The 20,238-nt window shown below is 41.0% G+C and overlaps 1 protein-coding gene across 2 annotated transcripts in view; it reads right to left on the minus strand.

The window, feature by feature from the left end:
- Positions 1 to 20,238, minus strand: part of MARCH3 (membrane associated ring-CH-type finger 3) — a 149,660-nt gene that overhangs the window by 14,859 nt on the left and 114,563 nt on the right. For both annotated transcript variants that reach the window (XM_025389007.1, XM_025389008.1), the window contains one exon: positions 19,053 to 19,257. In XM_025389007.1, the coding sequence (XP_025244792.1) occupies positions 19,053 to 19,257 (205 nt within the window). The remainder of the gene's footprint in view (positions 1 to 19,052; positions 19,258 to 20,238) is intronic.

Genomic DNA, 20,238 nt, shown 5'->3' on the forward strand with positions numbered 1-20,238 from the left:
ATGCTACATCTAATAATTCATTTACTCCTCAATAATCTTAGAATCATTATCATTGCCATTTTATAGATAGGGAAAATGAGACACAGAGAATTTAAATAACTTACACAAGATTGGTCGTGGCTTTGGTTCATGAAGTCTAGCTCCAAAGACTGTGCCCCTAACTATTCTATATCATAGTTCTTAGTAAAGCATGGGCTCAGGAAGTAGCTGGATGGAAGGGGAGGAAAAAGGTTACACCTTAACTGTACTTATCAGTACAAGAAGGAATATTTACTTACCGAAGTTCCTCTGGTGTGAGATACCAATTAACTTATCCTGCCCACTTGTGGACAGCTTTTGCAGCTCAAATGCCTTTCTTGAAGGGTCTTAAGTTTGGTCTTAGTCCTTGGCTTATACTTGGTGGTTAACTATATTTTAAAAGGCAAGGTCAATGATTGAGACTAGTAATTTTTGTGGCATTTTTCTCCTGGTGGACCCACCCATACGGCTGCCAGGGGTTCTGTGGGCAGCCAAGGGCACCCTTCTGGCATCTTGTTCTCTGGTTCTATCAAAAACATGCAGTACAGAGATCATGCTGTTGAAAGCCCCAGCAGCTGCCTATTTTTCTGTAGAAATCTCATTCTAATCATTTAACTTGTTTCTGAACCATGAGGTTGATCACTTCTTGGAAATAAGTACAACAAATAAACCAGAAAGCCCCATCATAATCAACACTGAAGGGCCTGAGACAGAAGAGGGGATTAAAGCAGCACTCTACTACCTTGCCACAGCATCATTCACTGGCTGTGAATGTACATCTAAGGTAAGCCAGGTACCAGTGGCTACTTTCAAGGTGGGTGAAGTGTGGATTTGGATTTAATTACAGTGTCAATATGTTAAATCCCCTACTGATTGGTGGGGAAGAGAGGGTGCTGGAGGTTCTGTGTTACAGAATTTTAGACTCTGCCTCCCAGGCTCTGAGTTAATCAGCTTAAATCCCAAAGGTAGACAGGACACTGTGCAGGTCAGTTTGTACTAGAACCAGATTACACTCTGGTGGCTAATAGCTCTGATCGATTACAACCTTCCCCATGAATCTCCTTAATGAGAAACCACCACAAGAATGAAAGAAACTGATAGAAAGGAAACCATAATAAATTTATGGAGCTGGAAGAAAAAAAAGAGAAGGCATGGTCTCACAATGTTTACTCACTTGGGTTTATCTGCCCAAGTCTCCTGTTAAGCTGACACTTGGCAGAGTTATTAACCTTGCCTTTCTTGAGATGGGTCTTATTCTGCAAGCCCAACACATTCTACACTAAATTCTCGCTTATCTGGGGAGCCGGAATGTGAGGGTGGCAGTGTAATGATTAGAAGGTAAGTGATAGGTCTCTTGCATGATTTAAAATTCAAGATGAAAGTTGAAAATCATGCTTTACAGTTAACTTGAAACAAAGTAGAGAATAAAAACAAACTCCTACTAGTGTTTTAAATCCCTGAACTCCACAGTCTGTCAATGAGTTTCCAGGACAGCTGAAGACGCACAGAAGGAAATTCTGACTCCAGGGGACCTTAGGAGATGCATGCTTCAGATATCCATCAAACCAGGCTTGTAACAATGCATCTCAAAGGAGAACTTTACAGAGTATTTGCTCATGCCTTGGCCTCTCTCCAAACCTCTAGACGTGCACATTCAATGACCCAGTCAACATCTCTGCTTAGATGACTAATAGACAACTCAAACTTAATCTGTCCAAAACAGAACTCCTGATTAGCATGTACCTCGTAACTCCTTTCCCCTAAGTCTCCTCCATATCAGTAAATGACCATCCACCCCCGTCGCTTAGTCATCCTGTTCCATTCTGTGTCTTTCCTCCTGGGCTAAGGGACTTGCCCAGGACATGGTAAGTCCTATTGCTACTGCCTACAACATATACCTGGAATCTGGCTGCTTCTCTCTGCCCCACTACTGACATCCCAGGCTAGGTCACCATCTCCTACTTGGGAGGCAATAGCCTCCCTGCTTCCACTCTGGCCACCCTACTGTCCAGTCCCAAAACAACAGTCAGGGTGAGCTTCTAGAAATATAAATCAAATTAGGTTGCTTCCTTGCTCAAAACTCTCCAATGGTCATAATAAAATCCAAACTGTCTACCTGGTGCTATAAGCCCTGACTTCATCCCTTCCTACCCGTTCCCATGTCTCCTGCTATCTCTCCCTTCATTTTCAGCCTTTGTGCATATTCTTTTTCAGCTTCTCGTTATTTAGGTCTCAGCTCAAACGGCACCTTCTCATGGAAAACACTCCCAGTACCTGTAAGTATTACTCAGCTATATTTTCAAGAGCACAGAACGATCTCCGAAACGATGCTATTTCTTTAGTTGTCTATTTGGTTGCCCATGTATTGCTACCCACTTCAATTTTGTTTATTTTAATATGCCTTGGACAGCACTGGAACATACGAGATGTTTAACAAAACACTGGAACATACGAGATGTTTAACAAAAATGAATGAATAGGCCGGGTGTGGTGGTTTATGCCTGTAATCCCAGCATTTTGGGAGGCTGAGGCAGGTGGATTGCCTGAGGTCAGGAGTTTGAGACCAGTCTAACCAACATGGTAAAACCCCATCTCTACTAAAAATACAAAATGAGCCAAATATGGTGGTACATGCCTGTAATCCCAGCTACTTGGGAGGTTGAGGCAGGAGAATTGCTTGAACCCAGGAGGCGGAGGTTGCAGTGAGCTGAGATTGCTCCATTGCACTCCAGCCTGGGCAACAAGAGTATTGATTTAAAAAAAATCTTGATTTAAAAAATAAGTCTTGATTAAAAAAAGAAAAATGAATGAACAAACATCTGAGATGCTACCAGGCCTGACCAGAAATGATCTTACAGTATTAGTTAGACTAGTTAAACCGATTGGAAAGAAGAAACTTTATTGGCATATAAACATCAAATTGTCAAGTTAATTGCTTTTAGCTTTCTAGACTAGAGATAGCATCTCTTACATACTGCTCTTCTTAGGTTTCCAAGAGAAATATCTATACACTGTTTTGTTGCTACAAGATGAAAAACCTGTAGTTTCGATGCAAGCTTTTTTTCCTAAGATGTAAGTAACCATGGAACATCTATTTTTCCATAGGTCATGAAGTCGTATGAGAAACCCAATAAATTATTCAAGATCCCTTGTGCTGTTTTAGTCACAATTACTATATATATATATATTTTTTTTTCTAGAAGAAACCTACCTTGAAATAATTGAGAAGTGTACATACCACATGTCCTCTTAAAAGTTATACAACTCCAATTCAACCAAAAATATGTACTGAGTGCCTATGATGTACCAGATATTTGTACTGAATTTGGTAACACCAGGTGTTGTTACTATTCCCATTTTGGATTAGGATATGAAGGCTCAGTGAGGTTAAGTTCCTTGTTCAAGGTTACATGGTGAGGAGCCAGTATTTGAAACCTCTAGCCTAATGCTCTTTCAATTCTTTCTTTTCACTTACTTTCACACTACATAAAATCTTGATCCCAATTTTTGTTCCCTCCTGCAACGGATAAAGTTCAAGAAGCAGCACCTTGCTGGGGATAAGATATGGGCTCGGAGGCAGGGGACAGGACACCACTTCCAGTTGCCCCACATTCTGGTTCCCCCAAATGCTGTGTGGCTTTATGAAGTTCTTTAGCTCTGTTGTGGAGTCAAAAATGGGAGTCTACCTCAACAGAGTAAGGATGTGGTGGCTTTGATGGAGTGGTGAAGCAGCCTCTCCTGTTGTCAGAGCAATGCTATAGAACTCTTAAGGTCTCATTTTAGTTCAAAACATCAGGCTTAACGAAAGGATTTCAGGCCAATCCTTTTCCAGGCTTCAAGTTTGTGTGCCCAGCTGCTTACTTGATATGTCTCCATTTGTGCAGCGAACATGACAAGCTTTACAAGATCCACCGCAGAACATGAGATTCACCATCCACCATTCCAACTCCCCCACAAACAGATTCCTCTCTCAGGGTGGCCCATACCAGCATGTGGGAACACCAACACCTGGTGGCTCTCATAAACAACCTCAGTCCCATCCTTATTTCTCCCTTTCTTCATTCCCCTTCCCCCTATATCCAGTCTATCAGCAAATGCTGTCAATTCTTCCAGAATACATCTTGAGTATGTTTGCATTGCTCTCCCTGGTCACCACTATTCCCTTCCAAACCCTCCTCATTTTTTACCTAAAAGATGGTACCATGTAATAGTCTCCTTACTTTCTCACCCTTCCACTCCTGTTATCCTAGAATCCAGTTTCTATAAAGCAGTAAATCATGACACTTGTCTAGTTTAAAATTTCCCAATGGCTCCCCATCACCCTTACCTAACACCTCACCATGGCCTACAGAGCCCTGCGTAGTTTAGCCCAGGTGTTTGTACCCTGGAGTCCTATCCACAGATAGGATTCACAGGATCTATGGTTTTGAATGGGAAATAAGAATCACGTCTTTATTTTCACAAACTCTAATTGAAATAGAACAATCCACTGAGCGATGCAGAAAATCTAGGTGGCATCAGCAGTACCTGCGACTTTGTCACTGGTAGAAATAGAAATATGGATATTTCGTATCACATTACAATTGTTGCAGATATCTTGAAATATCATTATTTTAATGTTAGTTATTAGATCTGCTACAAAACATGCTAAAGCATCATTTACATTTTATATTACAACTGTGTCTTTTACATACCCATATTTTAGTGTAAATGGCTTCCTTTGCATTCCTGTGTATTTTATCTTATGCAATTAAGAACATGATTCTGAGAAGGGATCCATGCGCTTCAACACATTGCCAAAGGGTCCAGAAAAGTTTAAGCACCTGGTGCCTAGCTCCTCTGTGCTCTCATGCAATGCTCTCCTGCAGTGTTTCTTTCTGCCTCAGAAACACCAGACTAGCTCCTACCTCAGAGCCTTTACAGTGGCCATTCCTCTGCCTGGAACTCCTTTACCCATGGCAGGTTCCTTCTTATCAGCTGTACCTTTGCTTGAATGACACCTCTTCAGATGGGCCTTCACAAACCAGCACACACAAACCCTCACCCCAGTTCTTCTTTGCCACAAAGCCTCGATTATTCCTTTATCACTTTTACCACCACTACCAGAGACAATCTTGTTTATTTATTTAATTGTTAATTCTGTTCCTTCCTCCCCAGCAGGGAAGCTCTGTTAGTACATGAGATTCTTCTGGCCTGTCCACAGCTACATTTCTATTTCTTAAATATCTAATTTGTGCTTGATAAATATTAGCTGAAGAAATACACAAATCCTTCTAAGCCAGAGGATCACTTTGGGTAGACATCAAATGAATATAACTGAAATGCATATATAAGACCATTTGCTTGGACTCTTCCCATTAAACACAGTAATTTTTGCCACACACATGTGCATAGCAGTTACTTTGGCACTCACAGCTGTGATCTGGCTGAAGCATAAAGTCATATTCAAGGACACCTTAGAGATTTGTGATGCTCCCTGGAGGACTTAGGCCAATAAGCCAATTAATGGGCTATAATGCTCCATAAATACTATGCTTATGCCTGGGACATTATAATTTGGCTCTGACATTATTTAAACAATGCTACACACACTCGCACCAATGGTTTATTTTTCCAAAGATTAAATCAGTGGCACAACAGGATTAGATGGCAAATAATTTTATATATTCACTTGTAACTTCAGACATACACAAAATAAAAATAATCTCTCTCTAATTATTTTAGATCATTACAGCATAGGAGTGATCAACAGCCAAATGGAGATTGCTTATCTGAAATATGAGAAGATACTTCAGAATTATGTGGCATATCTGATCATGTAAAGCAAGAAACATGAGATAACCAAGATAGAATGGAGAGTAAGGAAACAGAAGTTTTAAGAAGAAATTGATAAAATGCATAGTACCAAAAGTGGATATTATTTATTTTGGGAACAATAAATTCATACTGTGTGGTTTTTCTTTTTTTGAGATGGAGTCTCACTCTGTCACCCAGGCTGGAGTGCAGTGGCACAATCTTGGCTCACTGCAACCTCCACCTCCCAGGTTCAAGCTATTCTCATGCCTCAGCCTCCTGAGTATCTGAGATTACACACATGCACCACCACACCCGGGTAATTTTTGTACTTTTAGTAGAGATGGGGTTTTGCCATGTTGGCCAGGCTGTTCTTGAATTCCTGACTTCAAGTGATCCACCTGCCTTGGCCTCCCAAAGTGCTGGGATTACAGGTGTGAGCCACTGTGGCTGGCCCTGTATAGTCTTTTATAAACACAAATAGCTCTCATTCCCCTGATCTTGCTTCATTTTAATTCTCACTGGCCTCCAGACTGGAAGGTTACTGTTGTCTAATGACCACTCTGTCAGACTGCTGTTGGAGTCTGGGTTTCTGAACATTTGAATAATTACTTCCAGCAGAAGTACATGATCATGGGATACACTGTACCAGGACAGTGTACCAAATAAGAGCTCCCGCTGCAGCACTAGACAAAAGATGAGAATATGATAAATAACAGGAATATGAACAATAAATTTCTATTTTGATAATATGGATGTTTGAAGGAATAGAGAAGAAGAAATAACATTGAAAACCAGGTTTTCAAAATGGTACTATACTTACATATCTGTGTCCCTCAGGTGTAGTGAGAATGTGAGTAAGAAAACTATCCAAGCAGAGTATGGTGGAGGGATTTCAAGGAAATACAATGCACATGTAAAATAGATGACAGAGCAGACAATGTCACCACATGCTCCCAAAGTAAGCAAGAATGGGAACACTTTGAAAAAGGGGAAATTTCTTCTAAATAGAAGGACCATGAAAACAGAGGAACTCTTGGATTTGCAGTCCCTGTAGTCCAATGTTTTGCTGCCTAAAAGGGCCCTACATATTTAGGAGGGCCTGGCTGACTTGGCTGACATTAGATACATCCTAGCAACTAATGGAATAGGAATCACTCAAGGCTCCACTTGAGGCAGTGGCTTAAGTTCATGCACCACGATGGAGGAGATTAGAAGAAAAATCTCCTCATTTTTGTTCTAAACTCTGTCTTTGAATTTCAAAGGGAGCCCACCACCATTTAAGTAATTTGGAATGTGTGAGGCACTCCCTGTTCACATTGTCTAAGCTGTTGATGATTTTCAAGATTTCAGACATGCCCCTCAGTAGCATCCTCACATCTAGATTAGTAGCATCCTCATATCTCTCACTTTCTGTCCAGTCATCTGTGCTTACCACTCCCCTGGACATTCTGGATATCTTTCACTGGGTACGGGGCCCAGAATACCAGATTACCAGGTGAAGACACCTCGCTGTGTTATCTGAGCAGACGGCAATGGTCTCTATTTTGCTGGCCTTACTTCCTTTGATTATGTTTAATGTTTGCAGATCACTTTGCTATAAAACAGACTTGTCTTCAGAAAAGACATTCTTAAGGGGTAAGGGGCAACAGCTAAAATGACAAGATTCATGACATCAGGGACTGGCATTTATAGAAGGGCAGGCAGGAAACCAGCTGGATGAATAGAGTTGCGGTCTGTGGGAAAGCTCTACTCCAACTGGGAAACACATATACAGTTTTAGCTTGAGAGATCCTGAGACATGCAACCCCTAGGTATCCCTATGGCAGTACCAAGCCAACCATTAAGGAACCCAAGTTAATAACTAGCCCAGTGTCTGTATATGTGTATAACTGAATCACCAGCTCTCCCTTTAAGACTAACAAATCATATCCACTGTCATGGTACCCACAGAAGTACACTATGGCCTTCTCATGGAAGAGGGAAAATGCAGTGAAGTGTTGAGACCTTCTCTCACTTTTCATACTTAAGGCATTTTAAGAGTGCAAGAGACACTTTTAGAAAAATCTCTGTTTTATAGTTTACATAATTACCTTTCTAGGTTAGGGGTACTCGACTTAGGGTATAGGCCTTCAGAAAATCTGTGAATCAAAATCCCTTTGAACCTGTATTTGGACAATGGATGTGTGTATATTTTGGGGGAGATGGTTCAAGCTTTTATCAGATTCTCACACATATCTGAGATACAGGAAAGGGTAAGAGGCACTGTTCTGGAGCATTTCCCTAAACTACCTTGAGACAATCCTTGGTTCAATCGAATTTCTGAAGTTTGAGAATTTTTTTTTTTTTTTGAGTTCCCTTTTGTTGCCTGGACTGGAGTGCGCAATGGTGCAATCTCGGCTCAACGCAACCTCTGCCCCCCAGGTTCAAGCGATTCTCCTCCCTCAGCCTCCCGAGTAGCTGAGATTACAGGCATGCACCACCATGCCCGGCTAATTTTGTATTTTTAGTAAAGACGGGGTTTCTCCAGGTTGGTCAGGTTGGTCTCGAACTCCCAACCTCAGGTGATCTGCCTGCCTCAGCCTCCCAAAGTGCTGGGATTACAGGCGTGAGCCACTGCACCTGGCCAAGAAATTTAAGAATACAGACATGGTTGCCTTCTGAGAATCATCATTTATCCTTAGACCCTGACCTTCTCCTTATTCCTCAAATAAAAATAAAAAAATCAACCTTGGGTGCAAAATGTGAGATTAAAAAATTAACTGTATAGTTTTAGATAACACAGGACAGCAGAATCAAGAAAGAATCCAAATTAAATTAATGGGCTTAAAGGAAGGAGAGGGCTCTTACTGAGCAAGAATGGCAAAAATTCAGATAACATAAAAAGTTCAATGTGCAAATGATATCCATAAAAGAAGAAAGTAAAAGATGAACAGTGATAGGGAGAAAGCCAAAGTTTAAGAGGGGAAGGAACCATTGACACCTCTGGGTGAGCTTCCTCATTTATATCCACAAATAGGAGACCATTAGAGCACCCAGAACAGTGCACAGGGTAAGGCCTCAGGAAATAATTACTAGTAATAGTAGTAGGAGGAGTATATTAAGGTAATCAGGATGTTGAGGAAAATAAAATCAGAAATAAAAAATATAGCAAGGAAGGTATACCTTTTCTATAAAATCTGAGACTGGACCTTGTAAACATTATGTTAAGTGAAGGAAGTCAACCACAAAGGTCCACATACTGTAGGATTCCATTCATAGGAAATGTCCAGAACACGCAAATCCATAGAGACTGAAGATAGATTAGTGGCTGCCTAGGCTGGGGGTGGGGGACATAGAAGGGACGGCTGGAGAGTGAAGGCTGCAGTGTATGAGGTTTCTTTTTGGGTGATGAAAATGTTCTGAAATCAACTGTGGTGATGACTATACAACCGTGAAAATACAAAATACCATGAAATTGTACACTTTAAATGGTGAATTGTACGGTATGTGAATTTTTATATCTCGATAAAGCTGAGACTGGAAGACCCTTTAGTTAAGGAAAATCTGAAGTATCCTATAGATTTCTCTAAAGAAACCCTCCATCTTGCATACATTCCCTTATGTAGGTATTTCCTTTATCTTGCCACATCTTCATCTAATAGAGTGATTTTTCAGATACATATAAGGCATGTCTTAGAAACAGCTGAAGTAGGTATATTTTGATAAATGAATTCAACATTAAAGTCATAGATTTTTAGCAGATAAATCAGTGTTTAGAAAAATATTGGAGCCATTTATTACCTCCATCTCTCATGCCTATTCTCCCATCACCTACCAGCTACATAATGCAAAGAGCAAAGCCTTTGGAAGTGGTGAATTGTGAGGAAGGGCCACCTTATTTTCTAGGATGGTGCATATTTTCCCTTCATCTCCCAATTTCTGCTTTACTGACTCTTCCCAGATATAAGTCCTTAAATGCCTATAAATTCTATTTTACAACTTTCCTGCTGCTCCTACGTGCCAGCATTTCATATAAGCTATATTAGCCATTTTCCCTCAGAGCCCTAAAAGACTTTGAACCTCACTACTTATTCCAACTTTCTATTTATAATAGCATCGCTAGAGGTGAAGCAATGATGAAATAATGAGTAGGAAACATTTCATTTTTTTCTTGTAATCTGACCTCAATCTTCACAAACAGATCTTTATACATCTTCATAAGTGGCACATCTAAGAATTAAACTTTTTTTTTTTTTTTAGTATTCCAAACTAAAAGCTTCAAAAGCATATTTTTTCTCTTTCGTGTTACACAAGCACAACATAACTTTCTTCTCATATATCCATCACAGTGTAAATCTATCCCTCTAACTCTGTAATAATGGGTTGCAAAGAAACCGTTTTATCCCAAACAATCTCACAGGGTTCCTATCTCTTCAAGAAAGGAGGCGGGCAGTGATGAGGCACGCCACAGAAACACACATTCCGTGAAGAATGAGGAGGAAGGAAAAGCCTGAAGACCTGACAGGGGTCTTTTCTTATCTTCCCCCAAATCTGCTGCACCTGTCAAAAAAAGTGAAGCAAAGAATTGAGGGAAAGCCACAAATAATTGAAGAGAAACATCAATGTTTTCCTTTATGGGTTGCAAAATAAGGTTTACCAATCTGAATTATCTTGATGGTAGTTTTTAAAGAAATTTGTCTCACAAGTGTGTACAGCCACTTGAGGACTGATTAACCTTCACAACCATTCGTGAAAAGAGGGAAAGGTTTCTGATAATTTTGGGTTAAAAGATTCCTCCTAAGGAATTGGTGACATAATGACTCAGTAAAATGAAGACTCAGACGCAGAGGAAGAGTAACTAAATGAGAAGAAAAAAAGAAAGGCTATGTAAAGTCACTTGGAAATGAAGAATGATTTTTCTGGCTTCTGATAGGGTGCTGTAGCCAAAAGCTTTGCTTTCCAACTAGAGTACAAAGAGGCACAGGAAAGAAGTGCCACTCTACTCTTCCAGCACTTGATCTGGCACAGCTCAGGGTGTTTTTTAAAACAGACTTTATTTTTCAGAGCAGTTTTTGGTTCACAGAAAAATTGAATGGAAAGTACAGAGGGTTCTCATATATCCCTGTCTCCCCCTGCCCCTACAGTCCCCTCTACTGTCAGCAGCCCACACCAGAGTGGTACACGTGTCACTAGCGATGAACCTACCTTGACACATCGTCACCAAAGTTCATAGCTTACATTAGAGCTAACTCTTGTGTTGAACATTCTATGGGTTTTGATAAACGTATAATGACATGAATCCACTATTATAGTGCACACTGGTTTCACTGCCCTAAAAATCCTCTGTGCTCCACCTTTTCATCCTTCCCTCCCTGCTAACTCTCTGACTTAATAGACAAATCTGGTGTCAAGAGGAAACAAGGGCTTTACTCATAATTTTTTTTTCCATCTTCCCCCTTCTGAAGCACATCTAGTTTCTTGGAAAGGCTGGGTATTGGCAAAGAAACTCTCAGCTCTGTGTGTGCATAGGTTCATACCAATGAGCAAATGAAAGAAAGTACTTCAGAGGCAGGAAGGAAGCCAGGTGCAATGGTCTGAATGTTTGTGTCTCCCAAAATTCATACATTGAAATCCTAACCCTCAAGGTGATGGTATTAGGAAGTGGGGCCTTTGGGAGGTGATCAGGTCAGGAGGATGGAGCACCCATGACTGACAGTTGTGCCCTTACAAAAGAGACTCCAGAGAACTAGCTCTTCCCGTCTACCACATGAGGACATAGCAGTTGGCAGTCTGCAACCAAGGAAGAGGACCCTCACTAGAACCCAACTATGTTGGCACCCCGACCTCGGACTTCCAGCCTCCAGGACTGTGAGAAATACATTTCTGTTGTTTCTATACCACTCAGTTTATGGTATTTCGTTATAGTAGCCAGAATGGACTAGGACACCAGGTGTGGTAGAAAGAATGTGGGCTTTGGAGACAGACCTGGATTCTTCTTTAATTTTTTTTTTTTTTTTTTTGAGATGGAGTCTCACTCTGTTGCCCAGGCTGGAGTGCAATGGCACGATCTTGGCTCACTGCAACCTCAGCCTCCTGTTTTCAAGTGATTCTCCTGCCTTAGCATCTCAAATACCTGGGATAACAGGCACGCACCACCACGCCCAGCTAACTTTTGTGTTTTCAGTAGAGACGGGGTTTCACCATATCGGTCAGACTGGTCTCAAACTTCTGACCTCAGGTGATCCACCCGCCTCAGACTTCCAAAGTGCTGGGATAACAGGGGTGAGCCACCGTGCCTGGACCACCTGGATTATTCTTTTGCCTTCTCCGCTTACTAGCCCTGAGGCTGAAAGTATTGAAGATCAATGAAGAGTGACTTAGGTCTGAGTTGCAGCTTCCTTATCTATAGAATAGGATAATATCTGCTATGAGAAGGATACCTGAGACATTGAAATAAGATGATTATATAAAGTGTATACAAGCACAACATAACTTCCTTCTCACATATCCATCACAGTGTAAATCTATCCCCCTAACTCTATAAAACTAGATTGCAAAGAATATTGCATATAATATTTTTCCTTTGCCTCAGAAATGGGTAAACAAAATTTAAGAAGACGAAAACTCCAGGGTGTGAACATCTTGATAAACACAGATGGACTCACGTTAATTAATGCCACTGGACTGGAATCAAAATCTGTGCCTATTCTGGAAAGTAAAATTATTTGCACAAACAGGCATAGCAGGTCTCATTCAGTGAATAAACAGCCACTGATCTCCCTGTGCCTAACTGAAGATACTTCTCTCTGCTCAGTCGTTTACAACTGATCATTAGGCGGTGTGAGGGATTAGCTATAATCATGTATTGTTCATAATATTTCACACATTATTCATTTAAAACTATGTATTCTTTCTTTGGAGTTAAAAGTCAGTTGTCGACACTTAAAACTGAAGATGCTTGTGGAGGGCTGGCAGGAGCCCCCAGCAGGGAGCATTATGCATATTCTATAACTCTGCTTCTGAAATCTGCACCAGGCCTTCTGCAATTTATGTTTCCCTTCAGCTCAACCAGGTGCCTTGTACCCAACACAGGGCAATTCCTGAGAGTTAATTGTGCCTTGTTATTTCAGCAGGACTTAGGATAAAGGTGATTACCAGCTGTAGTTATTCAGCGACATTTCACTTCTCCTCTCTCAGACTCTCCTTTACAAAGCTTTCTGCCAGCAGCCCATGACACCTTCACCTCCACCACCCCAACTCCCGTGGAATAACTTCTAATTGTCTGCCTTTCAAAGAAGTGAACTCCGTAGCTGTCAATGTTTGCTGTACTAATTGTTTGTACATTTGGAGTTAGCTGAAAGGGTCTGGAATCTTGCAAGATGATCTGTCTCTTTTGTTAACTTCCTCTTATTCTTGGCCCAGATGTGCTTAAGGAAAACCTGGCTGAATTTCCTCTCCTATTTGAGAACACCTAGGGATGAATCGGTGAAGACCACAGTTTTCTTCCTGGCCCCAACAGGCTATTCCTTTGAAGGGTATGTCATTCACAAAATGCTAATGTTTGTTAATTCTGCATAGTAAATACACACCTGTTTGTTATATTATTCTTTGTCCTCTTCTGTATTTTTTAAAACATAGATTAAAATGAACATGTTATATGAAGCAATTCTTGGTGTTTTGCATCTTTGTGTCTCTGCTCATAGAAGTCCTCGCAAAGACGAAGAGGGCTGCTATCAAGGTGGACAGAGGTCCTCTTGAGAATGTGGGTTCTCATTTGTATCCAACCCAAGTTCATGGCAAGGATCAGAATCATTGAAAATAATAAAATCTGGCCATGTGATTATTTTTATACACAGAACTGGATTGTCCCTCCAAATTAATCCTTTACCAGCAGTGGATGGGCTGAAAACACAGACACTGAACAGTTAGCTCACTTCCATCTGGCACGGCCATGTGAACACTTCGGTTGGCTTGCTTTTTTAATGAAGTGATTTTTAATGAAGCAAGCTGTGAATTTAATGGATACCTTCAAACAGCTTCTTTGTATCTAAGCTTTAAGTAACAAAGCAACTGCCAAATTAGCCACCAAAACAAGAAACAAATTCGAGACTGGACCACTGCAGGGTCAAGGATTGCTGGGGAGTGGTCATCAGACATGTCATCTCCACTGCTGGCACAACGTATGGTTCCACGAGTACACGTAGAGGCAGGTGGCCCGAGGGATGGCCTGCTCAGCGACCTTGTCAGAGGTCAAGAAAGTGCTTAGCTGACACTAAAGCATACTCAGGTGCAAGATGTTATAATTGTACTGTCACCACCGTACATGCTGGTACACCATCTCTTAGAGGTTCATTTCCCTTGTGATTTTGAAACAATCATTTCAGCTCACTTATAATGTGGGCACAATGGGAAGGAGATCATTAGGTTTGGTCTATAATACCCTGAAAGGAAGATGAGGTGTTGGTAGAAAGAAATGCACAGGGTATTAGAGAACTCTTTTAAAGGTGAGAGAAGTCACCCAGTCCTGGAACCTCAACTGTAAATGCAGGAAGGAATGCAAGATGGTGGAGGGCTGGGTGTGTGCAAGCAAAAGGCAAGGCCTGGGGAACTGGAGAGAGCATGTCCCACCCAAAGGCATTCAAATTCCTCAATAAAAGTACTGATCCAATACAATGCACTTATGACATGCTATGATACTGGTCCAACTAACTTACTCACTAGGCTGCGTTAATGGGTTAGAATGAACAAAGGGGCTCATCTGCCTTCATGTAAAGAATGGAGTGGGGTCCTCATGCCTATAAATCTTCTTGAAGCACTTTATATCCCTTATGACATAATTGCCTAATTACCCCAATGCCACAAGTGTTTGCTGATGAAAGTGAATACTCTGAAACCAAAACTTGTATTTTTACTTCAATGAATATTAAAAATCAAAACCAGACCAAACTAACTATAATAAGAGTCCAGCAATGTCCCCACCTAAGTCTCATGTGTGTACATATATGTGCATGTGTATATATATATAATCTCTATATAATCTATCTGTATATATTAGGAGCTAAGTGAATTCTTGAATCTATTAAATAGCAAGTGCCAAGGTACAAAGTAGTTTCTTCATATCTCTTCAACTCTGCTCCCCATGGTATACCTGGAGATTACGCTGAATCCTGGGCACACTTTAAAACCATTGTCCTCCAGTGACTTCATAAAAAAGATTAATAAATAAATAAGTTTGAAAAAAAAATCCTTAATCCTCATCTCCCTAGCTTTATATCTCATTATTCTGGGTAACTGCTATGTGTGAAAACATGCTCAGTTTCAATTTAGCTAAACCTCTGACTCACAGGGAACAGCTTTTAAATTGTTCATACAATTCTTAACAATCAACTGGTTGTGTGTAAAGGAAATAGGAATATGGAAACTTAATCACTTCCACTGTGAAAAATCACTGTGTCTCCCTGATCAGAGGAAAATCAGATCCTAGAAGGCCTTTCCTCCAGATTCCCATTATTTCCTGGCTGTTTCATTTAAATCACAACATTGTTGAGCTGATCTATAACTTCATGAGTTTTCCAGGCAAGGGTGGATGTTATGAATACATGTTTTAGGAAAGCCTAGTGACAAATATTCCATCACTAGAAACTGACGTTATAAGCATGTTATTTGCTCGTCGTAAGATGGGCTTCCTTGGCAAACTGGTCAATCAGAAATGCATTAATGGCAAGAGGCTGGAGTCAAAGCACATATTTCAGGGGAACAAGTCATGGTATGTTTATGTGTGTTACATTTGCTCTTCCTTTTTGCTATCTTTTTGCTAGCTACATTTTGAATGCTTTTCTTTCAAGCTTTGTGTGATTTGCATTAGTTGGACTTTATCAGAAATTCATCCACATCTGACTAATATAGATGATTGCAATGTAGTGCTCTTGGGTTGAAACTAGGTCTTGTTATACTGGCTTACCTTGCACCATGAAAATATGAATAATGATCCAGTAGAATGTAGTAAATGGATATCTACTAACCATGAAAGGATTCACCAATATTTAGGGTAAAAGAGACTAAAAGATTTAGACTGGCCATGTAGGTAGGTAGGTAAGGTAGGTAAAGTAGGTAGAGAGGTAAGTAGACACACACAGTCAACTCACTGAGGTCTAATTATACGTCATACAATATATCCATTTCAAGTGTAGAATACACATTTTTTGAACAATAACTTTTAGTCTTAAATAGAGACCAAAAGTCTCTATTTAAGTCATGGAGAGCTCTTTGCTCGCCCTCTTTCACAGGGAAGCTCAGAGAAGTTGAACCAACCCACACAGATGGCCAGTGGCTAAGTGAGGAGGGCATGCCCAGTTTGGAAGTTCCAATGAAAATCAGCCCATTGATTTGCCATCATGAGTAGAAACTCACCCTTACGGGCAGAAAAAAAGACTTCACACAGCAGCCAGTGTATATACAACAGCCCTGGGTTCCTGCCCAGTTAAAAATGAACATCCAACTGTGGGCTGCAGAGATAAGAAAAGGAAGTGAAGAAATGTCTTAGGAATGGTGGCATGAAGGGGGATGAACAGTTATGCAGAACGAAGGACTGAGAGGGTTTATTGACAACTGGAAGTCTGAGGTGTTAAAAGTAATTCCAACCAACGTTAGCGTTTAGATGCTGACAAATAAAATTTATAAATGACTTTTTAAACTGCCTCCTCGAGCAACAAGAGCTGTTATTGTCACATCGATTTTGAAATTAAATGTTATGGAATTTCCTTGCTTTAATGAGAAGGCAGATCCAACTGGTAAACAAAGTAATGATTAAGCAATTAAAACAGTAAAACTGAGAAATAAAGTAACACTACTCCTAATCCTTAACCCAAATAGGCAGGTTTTGCTGATTCGCTTAAAAAAAAGATGCATGTTTATCTTGAGGTGAAAGTATTGAGGAGAGATGCTCACTAGGAATAAACTGTCCTCTGATAAGAGGGGAAAAGTCAATTAGTAATGTCATTTGTTTAAAACCCTGCCTGTACCTGGTTCTCATTTGTCCTCCAGCTGAGAAACCAAAGACAACTTCTTTTTATTGCTTGTGGTCAAACAGCAAGTTCATTTCGCCATGGGATGATCAAACGGCCAGCCTCCCCCAGCTTGGGAAGGTTTGCCTTTCACTTTCAACTTGTTCAATCATCATTAACTCTGAAAATTGTCACATTCCATTTGTGCAATGAAAATTTCATCACTGGTGACCGTTTGGGTGAAGTTTTTGTAGGCGAGGCCCTAAATCTTGTAGAGCACCTCACACATTCTCAAGGTCATTTGCCTTGTTTCCTTGTTTAATGACAGTTGCCTAAGATCCAGGAATGAGTCTGTGACCTGACATCAGCAACTCTGAAGACCCCTGTGTGTGGGTACATGTTACCCTCTCTGAGACTGAGAGAGATCACTGGGTGATTTGCCACATGGATTTCATCTGAGAAAAATTAGGGTATGTACATGCATGTGTGCACACACAAATACACACACACCCTACTTTGTTATATATTACGTGCATATACACTGGGATTTTTACCGGGGAAGTGCTAGTTAAAAAGATTGCTGGATGGAGTCTATTTCAAAGCAGGGCTTTCTCACTCTGGGAAACCAGCTTCCCTGCAATATCAAACTGGGGAGGTTCCACAAAGTTTCTGGAAAGGAGAAATAAGCTTCTTTTTACTTTTGCCATTAGGCTTGAGAAATCTTCAACTCCTTTGTTTATTATTTAATTATATTTCCCCCTCTGCAGATAAGTTCTAAAATGTTAAATCCCAATGAATCTGGCACAAGGCCAAATTCCCCACAGGCCCTTTCTGAATATGAATTTCTGAAAGTGGATGTCAAGTGGCAAGATGGCTAAATTAAGAGGTCACTAGATCCCGACTCTTAAGCAAAGCATGGAGTGTACTGGGGAAAGTCAAATAAGTTTTGTGCCATTTGCCAAGTAAGTCATAATAGCTAAAACAGGCCCCGGTTATAGGTCTTGAATTAATTTTCAAGGTCAAACCCAAGAGAATGTATATACAGAGCTACAGAGCTCTCTAGCATCTTAAGCCTGGGCACTAATACACTTATTAAATAGTCCACAAGAAGCACTTCTTGATTTCCAGCACTAGTTTTCATTCCAGGGCTTCACTGAGTTAGCTGTTGAAACAAGGAGGTTAGGAGCAGGTCTGAATCATAGACATAATGTCTTGGCTCCCTTTAGCTATAATATATTAAATATTATATATTAAATATATTTTATTTATTGGCTCATAATATATTAAAATATTTACTGTTGCCAATATCCAACTTTTTTTTTTTTTTTTTTGAGGTGGAGTATTGCTCTGTCGCCCAGGCTGGAGTGCAGTGGCGTGATCTGGGCTCACTGCAAGCCCCACCACCTGGGTTCATGTCATTCTCCTGCCTCAGCCTCCTGAGTAGCTGGGACTACAGGCACCCACCACCACGCCCGGCTAAGTTTTTTGTATTTTTAGTAGAGACAGAGTTTCACCATGTTAGCCAGGATGGTCTTGATCTTCTGACCTCATGATACGCCTGCCTCAGCCTCCCAAAGTGGTGGAATTACAGGCGTGAGCCACCACACCTGGCCAAGAGTTCAATAATATTAGGTTATTGGCTGAAGGAAATTTGTGTGTAATTTCCCAAGTGAGATATTTTTATTGAAACACTTGCATATGTGCCCTGTATTCTTTTAAGTGTTTTATAATTAATTCCTTTAATCCTTATAGTAATTCCAAGAGGTAAAGTAACAAACCCGAGATCACAGAACCCAGGATGTCTAGGTCTATATCCATTAAACTACAGAGCTATACTTTTTCATGAAGACTTCTCAGGATATGCAACCCAAATGCCCATTTATCTGCTGCTTCAAGTTGGGCAGATGGTGTGCAAACAGAAAGATGTTTGATCTGTTTGTTCCATTTCACAGGGATTGAAAAATGGAGATCAAGTCTCTAAACTGGCTGTTTCTCCTTATACTGATTTCTTCTACTTTCCTTCTACTGATGGATCCCAAGTGAGCTAGCAAGCTCTCCCTTCTTCGTGTCTGCTTACATCTCTCTTTCTCAGACACACACACACACACACACACACACACACACGCACACACTCACATAGCTATTACCGTGCTTCAGTAAAGCTGTAAAGCTGTACAGGGCTTGTGATCCAGGCATAAAAACAGACATCATTTGCTCATTAGAGCTAAGTTTTCAGGACGTGCCCCACTTACTGACCTCCACTAACGGCCTGGGTTTGCGCTCGACTGCAAACCTGAAGTGGCAGAGTTCACAGTAGCTGGTGTTTGAGGATGACAGCCAGTGCTCCAGGCAGCTCCGATGAATTGTCCCCAAGGTCCCTGTACATTCACATGGAGAGAGCAAGTCCTCTTGGCTGCTGCCCTCATGGCAGATCCTGCACATCGGCCGGTCATTGAAGGGGCTGCAAGAGAAGGAGGGGCACCTGCTGGTCACAGGGCTGGAAACCTCCACCAAGTGGATGGCCCTCTAGCTCTTGTCCTTTGGGCCCTCTGCAGAGGCAGCTGTTTTAGGACCTCTTAGATCTACACTTGACCTTGGCAGTGGGGCAAATGGTTCTGGGTACTCTAGAGCACTTGGGTCATCTACTTGTGACAACACAAAGAAATAGGGGATTGTCAATATCAAAGTAGCTGGGTGTGGCCCAGGATCAAAAGTGAGTGAAAACAAGCAATGGATATCTTTGCCTTGAATATAGATGTAGTTCAGGTCAACTACTAATCCAAAAATCAGAACCATCCTTCATCATTAAGAAGAGAAATTGTTTGAAATGACAAATGGAATCTTTTGGACCAAACCAGGACACGTTTGTATACCCTGAGGTTCTTTTCATTTCTCTTTTCAATAGGGTGGGAAAATGAGAGGAGGGAAGTTAGCCAGCAACCAACCCTGCAGCCACTACACAGAACTGCAGTCTGAGCCACAGCACAAAGCTGAGTGGTGGATTGTCCTTTGAGCTTTCACAGAATGCTCTATGGGATGCCAAAGACACCAAACTGAAAGCTAGTAATGAGTATGTCCTACTGAGATAGCCTCAGTCTAGAGTTCTGCCTTTAATTTGGAAAAACCACTCCTACACATTTCATGAAGGCAGCTTAGTGTAGTTAGCGATTCATGGTGCAGGGCTGGGTGGCTGGGTTCAAACCTTAACTCTGCTGTCTATCACCTGGATAACTTTGGGCAAGTAACTTCACCTCCCCGTATTTTAGTCTCCTTATCTCTAAAACAGAAACAAAAATGGTGCCTTCCTCATATGGTGACAGTGAGCATGTGAAAAGATAGCCCAGACTGGAAACTTAGAATAGGGACCAGCACACAGCAAATGCTTAGTTAATGCTAGCTACTGTCTCTCAAGGAAAATCTCGGGCCAGAGAAAATCAAATAA

The sequence above is a fragment of the Theropithecus gelada genome, chromosome 6, assembly GCF_003255815.1.
Source record: "Theropithecus gelada isolate Dixy chromosome 6, Tgel_1.0, whole genome shotgun sequence".
In the NCBI taxonomy this organism is placed as follows: domain Eukaryota; kingdom Metazoa; phylum Chordata; class Mammalia; order Primates; family Cercopithecidae; genus Theropithecus; species Theropithecus gelada.